This window comes from Phyllobates terribilis, unplaced genomic scaffold, assembly GCF_046119375.1.
Source record: "Phyllobates terribilis strain yellow unplaced genomic scaffold, ASM4611937v1 Scaffold_8__6_contigs__length_399053987, whole genome shotgun sequence".
Taxonomy (NCBI): Eukaryota; Metazoa; Chordata; class Amphibia; order Anura; family Dendrobatidae; genus Phyllobates; species Phyllobates terribilis.
In genome coordinates, this window is record NW_027362768.1 from 364244323 (window position 1) to 364254778 (window position 10456).

A 10456-nucleotide genomic window follows, 5' to 3' on the forward strand; every position below is an offset into this window, starting at 1 on the left:
ACAGAAAGTTAAAAGGAAAAAAAAAAAAGAGAGATGGGAGTAGACTAAAAGCCTGACTACAAGGGTTTCTTTGTAGTCTGTCGCCATGGAGACACATGGCTCTGCATTTTAATCATGTCTTATTTGCACAATTGCCTATTTAGGTGTGTAGAAGCAGTTGCAAAAAAGTGTACATACCCTCTAAATATTGGATCGATCCATAAAATATACGAACGTCTTACAACGGCGGCCATTACGAGACCTCAACCGCCCCCCCCCCCCTTCCACTCATAAAGGTGTGTCGGCAATCAATTTACACAATATAGGAGGGGGTATGAGTACTCTTTTTGGGATTTTTTTTTTTTTTTTTTTTTTTTTTTTTTACTAGTTATTTGTGAAATGTTAATATACCAGGGAGGGCGTGAACACATATTGGCTGTCATGGAGTGATGAATTTGCATGTTACGTCAGTGGTCTCCAACCTGTGGCCTTCCTGCTGCTGCAGAACTACAACTCCCAGCATGCCCAGCTCTGGTTGGAGACCCCTGTGTTGCATTATTTTTTTTTATTATTATTTCCTGTATGTCGGTTTGGATCGGCTGTTTGTTTGTCTTTATTTATTCATCTCAGGATAATAAACTTATTTAAACTTTCCGTCTTCCCTTCTTTATATTCTGGATGTCTCGGGTCTGAAGATAAGTAACAGTAGTGTGCTCATCCTCCCCTCAGCCTGAAATGGCTGATAACTGGGAACAATGCATTGCTTTCAAATACAAATCTCCATAAAACTGTGTTGATTAACCCATAAAGGTAAACGCATTAAAGCAAAAAAGAAAATTGCAGAATTGCTGCTTTTTTTTTTTTTTTTTTTTTTTTAACAAAGCACCATTACAGTACATGGGGTCATCACTGTTTCATCTAATGGCTTCCAGGACAGTGGTCTTCAGCCTATTCCTCTCTAGCAGTTATAAAACTACATCTCCCAGCATGCCCTGTCAGATCATTTACATAGAAGAACAATCATTCTGTTCCTGGAAAAAACCCTTTTAATTACTTTTTTCCCCAAAATTCAGCAGAGTGGATTGTGCTACATTCCCCGCGCTCCCAGAACTTGGGCGATTCAGGCTGGCGCTGGGTTTGATGATGCATCTGCTGGAGGGTTATTCTGGCAGCCAGTGGTCTCGCTGGCACCGCGCCCCCTCTCCTGCCCCTCAGGATTTCCTTATTTCAGCGTTCCACTCCAGTTTATTGGGTTATACTGTAGCAGTTCTCGCTCCTTTAGCGTCTCCATAGATCGGGTCAGACGGTTTTCTTGCCATTTGTTTTCCATCAACTATAGAAATAAAATTTTTATATAAGATGTAATGTATGTACACAGTGACTGCAGAATAGTGAGTGCAGCTCTGGAGTATAATACAGGATGTAACTCAGGATCAGTACAGGATCAGTAATGTAATGTATGTACACAGTGACTGCACCAGCAGAATAGTGAGTGCAGCTCTGGAGTATAATACAGGATGTAACTCAGGATCAGTAATGTAATGTATGTACACAGTGACTGCACCAGCAGAATAGTGAGTGCAGCTCTGGAGTATAATACAGGATGTAACTCAGGATCAGTACAGGATCAGTAATGTAATGTATGTACACAGTGACTGCACCAGCAGAATAGTGAGTGCAGCTCTGGAGTATAATACAGGATGTAACTCAGGATCAGTAATGTAATGTATGTACACAGTGACTGCACCAGCAGAATAGTGAGTGCAGCTCTGGAGTATAATACAGGATGTAACTGAGGATCAGTAATGTAATGTATGTACACAGTGACTGCACCAGCAGAATGGTGAGTGCAGCTCTGGAGGATAATACAGGATGTAACTGAGGATCAGTAATGTAATGTATGTACACAGTGACTGCTCCAGCAGAATAGTGAGTGCAGCTCTGGAGTATAATACAGGATGTAACTGAGGATCAGTAATGTAATGTATGTACACAGTGACTGCTCCAGCAGAATAGTGAGTGCAGCTCTGGAGTGTAATACAGGATAACGCCAAGTCTTGATGAAGTATTCTTCTATATTACAGACCTTGTTGATCCGGACTCACCCGCTTGTTCTCATCCCGGTATCTCCTCAGGAATAAAGCTTTTGCTCTTTCTTGCTCCAGGTCCTGCAGTATGGCCGATCGGTCGGCTTCTTTCAGGGCTTCCAGCTCTTTGCTCTGACTGATCAGCGTCTCTCTGGCCGTGCTCCACTTGTCAGTGATCTGCTTCTTGAGAAGTTGTCTAATTTCTCTCCTGAGATATTTTAGGTAGTATTTATTACATAACGTGTAAGTGACAAATCTGTATCCTGCCTCGTGTTGTGTAGGCCCAAAGCCTCGGGCTGCACTACTGAGTTTCCGCTATGTCTCCTATAGTTTCTCAGGTGTTGTCATGGAAACCTTGTATGATTTCCCAATCTCTAAATACATCTGTAGGTACGTCCGCTGTGTGTATATGTCAGGCTGAGCCTTATATTCTGACACAAGAAATGGCCAATATGGAGGACTATAAGCCAGGTCCTCCTCGGCCAGAGATGCTGAGTTTCTAGCAATAGATTCACCATTTCCGTTACCTGTATTCCTCTTTTTCTATCGCGTTGCCGTAAAATGGTCGCCTCCAGCCCTGGTGAAATCTGGTAAAACACAGGATGTTATTATAAAGTTACTACATTTTGTTATGTGTCCCGATGTCGGCTCCAAAGAACCTTTTATAATGGCCCCATAGACTGCTGACGTTATCAGTCACGGGTTGGATGACCTAACATGGTGCTGTCTAGGATAATAAGCATGCGCCAGATGACGCTGAGGTACTTGCTGCCTAGCCGCCATCTAGCAGTCGCTTCTCACCTGCTGTATTCCTTTTGTTGCATGTTAATCACCCTCTGCTGGTTGTGATGATGGGCGGCCACGGTCTCCAGACTCACCATTCTCCTCCTCACTCCGGGGGGATGCAGGGGATTCAGACGTTGGGGGAACTGCGACGCAAAAAAAGAAAGTGTCCTGGATTAGGTGCAATGCCATAGGGGTCCCAATATGGGTTTTAGAGAGTATCCCAGCGGCCATTACACAGTTTGGTGTACAGCCAGCAGGGGGCAGCATTGCTCTTGGTGGCTGATTCTGCTATGGGGGCACTGCAACATCGGATCAGCCATATAGGGTAGTAGGTGGGCACAAGTGGGATAGCTGGCATGCTGAGGTTTATGCAGAGTCCCAGTTGGCCCCTCTTTGCTTTCGATTTTTCCTCTTCACCTTCCAAGAGCCATAACTTTTTTTTATTTTTTTTTCACTATTACTTGTTTTGATCCATTTTGCGGTCCATGTGACGTTTTGATCCTTTTTGTTAATTTTTTTTTATTTTTTGTTAAAATCACAAAACAGATTCTGCCATTTCGATCTTTTTTTTTTTTTTTTCTCAGAATATCAGAATATTTATTAATGTTATGCACATGGTGATACTAAATGTTTGTTTTTGAACTTGTAAAACTTTTTAATAATACTAATAAAAAAAAATATATTTTTATTAGCTTCCCTGGGGACTTGAACCTGTGACCGCTTGATCATATTCCTACAATACTCTTCTTCAATACTACACACATCCGCTATACATGTGCCGCAAATGTCATCAATGGAATTCTTGACCCTCCCGGCACTGTGGGCCCAGACCACCTGCTATAGGTGACGGTGGTCCGGCACGAGTGTACGTGTTTTCCCCCACTACAAGAGCCCTTATGCCACTCACTAGAGAGCTTACACGTCACAGTTTTGTAGCCCTGATAATTGGGGGCGCCATTAGCAGACTATAAATACATTTTTGCAAGTAGAGGATTGTAAGAACACATACCGTACATGATTGTGACACGACTGTGGTGGGCACGGCGGGAAGGCACAGGGGGGTGATCGGACATCTTCTTTTTGGAGCACTGAAGTTGCCCAATGTGACCACAGGAGTACTAGGCAAGGACACCCCTCCTTTAAAAAGAAAAAAAAAAGTGCTAATTACCATGACTACACCCATAGGTGGCGCTATAACTCCATCCATAGGATTTTCACTAATAACACTGCCCAATTCCTAAAATACTCTGTGCTCCTGGGGATTCTGCTCCCCTCTTCTTTCTCTCCTTACATTATGGCATTGCTCCTGTCCCACTAACATCAAGCCATGAGTGGGACAGGTCACTGGTTCCCACAAGATCATGACAATCATTTCCTGAAATACTCTGTGCTGCTGCAGAATTGTGCTCTACACTGACCTTTCCCTTGTCTCTCTTGCCTTTCACATATCTTAACACTGTAACTTATAGTCTGGTCCTCACTAATGATATGACACTGCCTCCAACAACTGATTCCTAAAATGCTCTGTGCTGCTGAGGACTGTGCTCGCTGCCCCATCTGTCTATGACTTTGCATTTCTCTCCTTACATTATGTCAGTGCCCCTGCCATGCAAAACTATGCTCCACTGCCATCATAACAGGCCACTGCCATCATAACAGGCCACTGCCTCCAAACACACTCCTCTCCTGAAATACTCTGTGCTGCTGTTACAATTCCTACGATCTCTGGGGGTTATACCCTGGATCTGATTGTCTGCAGGATGACCCCCTCTCACCCTGTACTCACTCAGGCTCATTGTGCGGCCGGACCGGGGACGTCTCGGTTCCTGTACAATGCACAAGTTTAGTAAATATTACTGACAAGTAGGGACTTGTAAGGGGACCTGGAAAATCGGTACAAGGGGCTGCAAGCAAGAAAAATCATTAATAAAGTCCTTTACTAAAATTTAGGTCTAATGTATAAGCACCCACTTAACCCTGTCATTGCTGGAACTCAATGGGGGAACATTAGATCTCAGCACTTAAAATTAAAGGGATTGTTCAGAATCGGTAAAAGAAGCCGCTTTCTTCAAAAAAATGGCGCCACTCCTTGTCCACAGGTTGTGTGAGGTATTACAGCTCAGCCTGATTCACTTTAATGGAACTGAGCTGTTCCTTTTAAAAAAAAAAAAAAAAAAAAAAGTTCCAAAAAATTTGCAGAATTGGAGTAACAGCTCTAGACAGAAGTGTTACATGTAAAGATGAGCAAAATTTACATTTTGGCTCAAATAATGATATCGCAGCCACAAGTAAAAGTGTCTTTAAAAAGTCCCGTCATGATGAATTCCTCCTTTTTGTGTTTTAGACCCTTTTTTTTACCTCCTTAGAAAGTTTTGAAAAGTCCCTTTAAAAGAGGTTAAAAGGATGAAATGCGCCATTTATATTAATGACCTGCACAATATTAGTGACACCCCCTGCTGTATTGCACTGCTATGACCCTCTTAATAAATCATCCCCAACTGGACATATTTCAGTCCTCAGCTGCTGCAGAACCTCTTAAACGGTGAATTTCCAGACCCGTATTACAGTTTCCACCCAGCTAGTGCTCACCTGTAACGCTGATTGCTCATAAGCCTTTGCTGGCGGATCCTTATACCTGGGATTATAGTGTTACTTTCTCTGCTCGCTCCTTTGTGTCTCATTGTCGGACTGTTTGCATCATGTGATCTGCTTCTCCTGGCGACCGAGTGACAATGGGGCCTCGCCAAGTGACAGTCTCCAACGTGAGAGCCGCTCCGAGGACTCCCACAGAGGGGACTCTAATGCCAAGGAATGCAGATGACCGACCCCGGGGCTGTACGGTCGGCCGGGCACTGCTGCAACCTCAGCGGATTTATATAGTCTTGTAGTGAAGGGTTAAATCTGCTAGCAGCGAAAAGAGGAACAAAATTAGCCACTTAGTGTCCCCGTCACTGTGAAAGTCACTCCGGAGGTAGAGAATTACCTTTGCTCTAGAAGTAGGGTGTGTATACATTTGCAACTATTTTAATTTATTTTATTTATTAAAATGTTTTTGGACGCCATGGTAACAGACTACAAACATCTCTGTGTAGTCTGACCCTGCAGTCATGTCATACTCTCTTCCCATCTGCTGGGTATTATGAAGAGAGGGCAGAGGGACGGTATTAAGCTGCCCATCCATGGTGGGATCTCATGTGTATGGAGGTCTCCAAACTGTCCCAGGTGGCAGATTGTAAAAAAAATGAGGATCAGGTAGGATGAATTTTAATATGCTCGATCTTTTGTAGTTCAGGACAGTGAAAGTTTATATAGTATGTTCTATTTCTGTAATCCCTGAGGTGTAGAAGTCCCGGGAAACTGCAGAGAGCCACCCCCAATACATCGTTTCCATGGTAACAGAGCGATAATCTCACACTTTGTACAGAATTATTTTCTATCTCAAAAGGGGGCAAAGGTGTCAGAAAAGCCGAGGTCAGACCTCAGGGATAATGTTTTCATGTAGGTAAGGACCCCCAAAATTCCCAGAAATCATATACATGTGCAGATGTATCACGCCGGTAATTCGCACGTCTTCAGTGTCGTCCTCATTGTGTTCACCGCTCTGCTGCTCCCAGTATCAGGCCATCGCGTTGAACTGCCTCTTGCAGCACTCCCAGCTCTGCTGCATTCCCCTGTTGCTGGAGAGTCTCCACCAGGCTATAGGGAGGCCCAGCCAGACTCTGCAGGGATTTAATCTGCTTTGTCCTGCAGAGTTTTGCTTCCCTGGCCTATCCAGGGGATATATTAGGCAGCTCCTCCCTCCACACCTTGCCTGAACTTAGGTTCCTAGTGCAGACCGTCTCTAGAATCCAGTCAAGGTGTATTATAGTGTTGTCTCTTCTGTTACCGACCTGGCTTGTTTCCTCGTTTTGTCTGAAATCTCCGCTTCTGAACCCGGCTTTGTATTTTGAACTTGTACTGCCTGCCCCGACCTCGGACTGTCTGATTATGTCTCTGTCTTTGCCCTCTGTGCTTCATTATTGTGTCTCTCACCCTTCGGTCAGCTGCTGCAGGTCAGGGGACTGCCCTGGAATGGCACCTGATGGCTACCCTAACAGCCGAAGCCTATCCTCACCATCAGAGGCTCTAGTGTAGACCAGGTAGTCACTTAGTCATGATCCTCCAGGGTAAGCCCGACCCGTGGCACAGTGAGTCCACACCCACCATTGTCACAATATGAAATGTTATCTATCTATCGGTATCTATCTGTCTATCCATCTTATATGCAGTATGTAATAAATATTTATATCACTCATCTATCTACAGTAAATATTAACATTTATCTATTATATCTCTCTATATAATCCAATCCTTTTTCATCTTCCTTCCTCCCGCTCCCTCCCTCCCTTCCCTCCTCTCTCCCTCTCTCTCCCTCTCTCTCCCTTCCTTTCTCTCTCTCTCTCCCTTCATCTCTCTCCCTTCCTTCCTCTCTCCCTTCCTTCCTCTCTCCCTTCCTCCCTCTCTCCCTTCCTCCCTCTCTCTCTCCCCTTCCTTCCTCTCTCTCTCCCTTCCTCTCTCTCTCCCTTCCTTCCTCTCTCTCCCTTCCTTCCTTCCTCTGTCTCTCTCCCTCCCTTCCTTTCTCTCACTTCCTTCCTTCCTCCTCTCTCTCGCTTCCTTCCTCCTCTCTCTCTTCCTTGCTCTCTCTCCCTCCCGTTCTCTCTCTCCCTTCCTTCCTTTCTCTCTCCCTCCCTTCCTTTCTCTCCCTTCCTTCCTCTCTCTCCCTGCCTTTCTCTCTCCCTCCCTTTTTTTCTCTCTCCCTCCCTTCCTTCCTCTCTCTCTCCCTCCCTTACTTCCTCTCTCTCGCTTCCTTCCTCCTCTCTCGCTTCCTTCCTCACTCTCTCTCCCTTCCTCTCCCTTCTTCCTTCCTCTCTCTCCCTCCCTTCCTCTCTCTCCCTTCCTTCCTCTCTTTCTCCCTTCCTTCCTCTCTTTCTCCCTTCCTTCCCTTCTCTCTCTCTCCTTTCCTCTCTCTCTCCCTTCCTTCCTCTCTCTACCTTCCTTTCTCTCTCCATTCCTTTCTCTCTCCCTCCCTTCCTTTCTCTCCCTCCCTTCCTTTCTCTCTCCCTCCCTCCCTTCCTCTCCCTCCCTCCCTTCCTCTCTCCCTCCCTCCCTTCCTTTCTCTCTCCCTCCCTCCCTTCCTTTCTCTCCTTCCCTTCCTTCCTCTCTCTCTCCCTTCCTTTCTCTGTCCCTCCCTTCCTTTCTCTCTCCCTCCCTTCCTTCCTTTCTCTCTCCCTCCCTTCCTTTCTCTCTCTCTCCTTTCCTTTCTCTCTCTCTCCTTTCCTTTCTCTCCTTCCCTTACTTCTTCTCTCTCCCTCCCTCTCTTCCCTCCTCTCTCTTCCTTCCTCTCTCTCCCTTCTTTCCTTCCTCTCTCTCTCCCTTCCTTTCTCTCTCTCTTCTTTCCTTCCTCTCTCTCCCCCTTCCTTCCTTCCTCCTCTCTCTCTCCCTTCCTCTCTCTCTCCCTTCCTTTCTCTCTCTCCCTTCCTTCCTCTCTCCCTTCCTTTCTCTCTCTCCCTTCCTCTCTCCCTTCCTTCCTCTCTCCCTTCCTTCCTCTCTTTCTCCCTTCCTTCCTCTCTTTCTCCCTTCCTTCCATTCTCTCTCTCTCCTTTCCTCTCTCTCTCTCCCTTCCTTCCTCTCTCTACCTTCCTTTCTCTCTCCCTTCCTTTCTGTCTCCCTTCCTTTCTGTCTCCCTTCCTTTCTCTCTCCCTCCCTTCCTCTCTCTCCCTCCCTTTCTCTCTCTCTCCCTCCCTTCCTTTCTCTCCTTCCCTTCCTTTCTCTCTCTCCTTCCCTTACTTCCTCTCTCTCTCCCTTCCTTTCTCTGTCCCTCCCTTCCTTTCTCTCTCTCCTTCCCTTACTTCCTCTCTCTCCCTTCCTTCCTCTCTTTTCCCTCCTCTCTCTTCCTTCCTCTCTCTCCCTTCTTTCCTTCCTCTCTCTCTCCCTTCCTTTCTCTCTCTCTTCTTTCCTTCCTCTCTCTCCCCCTTCCTTCCTTCCTCCTCTCTCTCCCTTCTTTCCTTCCTCTCTAAATCCTCCTTCCTTCCTCCTCTCTCTCTCTCTCTCCCTTCTTTCCTCCTCTCTCTCTCCCCCTTCCTTCCTTCCTCTCTCTCTCCCTTCCTTCCTTCCTCTCTTTCCCCTCCTTTCTCTCTCATCCTTCCTCTCTCTCTCTCCCTTCTTTCCTTCCTTTTCTCCTTCCCTCCTAAAACATAAGTCGCAGCGTTCTAATACTCCTCTGAGTTTTTGGACCTGTGTTCCCCTCTTGGTAATGAATGACGGGTCCACCCTTCTATATGTAACACTTGTGATCAGCGGTGACTGTAGATCTGGACACAATGTGGCTGCAGGATTCTGGTAATGGGGGTGTGACAGGTCGGTATTGCCCAGAGACCCCGCCTGTAACCAGTATACAGAACTTACTGGACTAACACGTTGTACTGGTTCATGGGGTCACACTAAGGGGGATCTCGCTGCAGCTGTATCCAGGGACTTTACATTAGTATCATATCCTTTCCCCAATACAGATCTGCCAAGCATCTTAGTCTGTTTCCAAAGACATTCTAATCCTCAGCAGCACAGAGGATTCCAGGAGACAACTCTGCTGATATAGTAGGATGCAGTAACCAGCAGCACAGAGTGATTCAGGAAAGTCATAGGAGGCAGTGACCTGTCCACTCATCCAGTGAATATTAGTGTGATAGGACTGCCGTCATCAGGGACAGTGTCATGCCAAACGGAGGGGAATGGAGTAAACAGTAGAAGAAACCTATTCTCCAGCAGCACAGAGTATTTAAGCAGTTGTGTTAGTTGCAGAGTCATGGGTTACTTCTACCTCCTGTACCGCTCTATTCACTTCTCATTCATGTTAGGGCGACCTCACGGATCTGACTCATTGCCACTGTAAACAAGAAGCCGCCTTTAACAGCACAACCTCACGTGTGTGAGCGACGGCCGCCTCCTGTCTGGAGAACATGATCTTCAAGTTTCTTAGCTGAATACTAAGCAAGCAGTGGTACTGCCTAGATAAGTCTCCATACACCCGCCGGATCTCTTCCCTGAGAACCATTATCCCCCCAGAGTTGTGTTCCTGGCTTCTCATCCAGCCGCTGGTGCCTTGCTCTGTGCTGATGAGGGGCAAGAACCCCCGAATGGACACGTTAACCTGGAAAAAGTAACTTTTCCATATCTAAGTGGTTACCTTTAGTTTATAATATTGCACAAAGTTTTAGTCTGCAGTCTTCATGACTTCATTCTCACCCTATCTGATCCTAGTTTCAGATTTTTGTTTTGTAAGAGTGTCTCTCCCAGTAATATAGGCTGGATGTGAGCTCAGTGTGTATCCAGAGTGCTGCTGTCTTCATTAGCTCATATATTAGCACAGCTTCTATCCTGCACTTATTTAGTCTTCACATGCTTTCCTCCTTGTCTATAGATGGTTTTCTCTGCCCTTCCCGAGACCGTACATGCTTTCTCCCCTCTCCAAAAACCAAACGGGAGCTCCTCTGACATATTTGTACCATTTCTGCAGAGCACTTAGCTACAAGGACTTATAGACACTCTGCAGCAACAAAATAGTAGAA

The 10456-nt window shown here is 45.9% G+C and overlaps 1 protein-coding gene across 1 annotated transcript; it reads right to left on the reverse strand.

Moving 5' to 3' along the window:
* Positions 1 to 886: 886 nt before the first annotated feature.
* On the reverse strand, positions 887 to 5733 carry LOC141157481 (uncharacterized). The gene is made up of 7 exons (XM_073644826.1): positions 5442 to 5733; positions 4639 to 4678; positions 3862 to 3989; positions 2868 to 2995; positions 2594 to 2653; positions 2085 to 2274; positions 887 to 1312 (listed from the first exon to the last, which is right to left on the reverse strand). Exons 2-7 carry the CDS (start codon positions 4646 to 4648, stop codon positions 1202 to 1204), a joined length of 627 nt encoding a protein of 208 aa, XP_073500927.1. The 5' UTR covers positions 4649 to 4678; positions 5442 to 5733; the 3' UTR covers positions 887 to 1201.
* Between the last annotated feature and the right edge of the window lie 4723 nt (positions 5734 to 10456).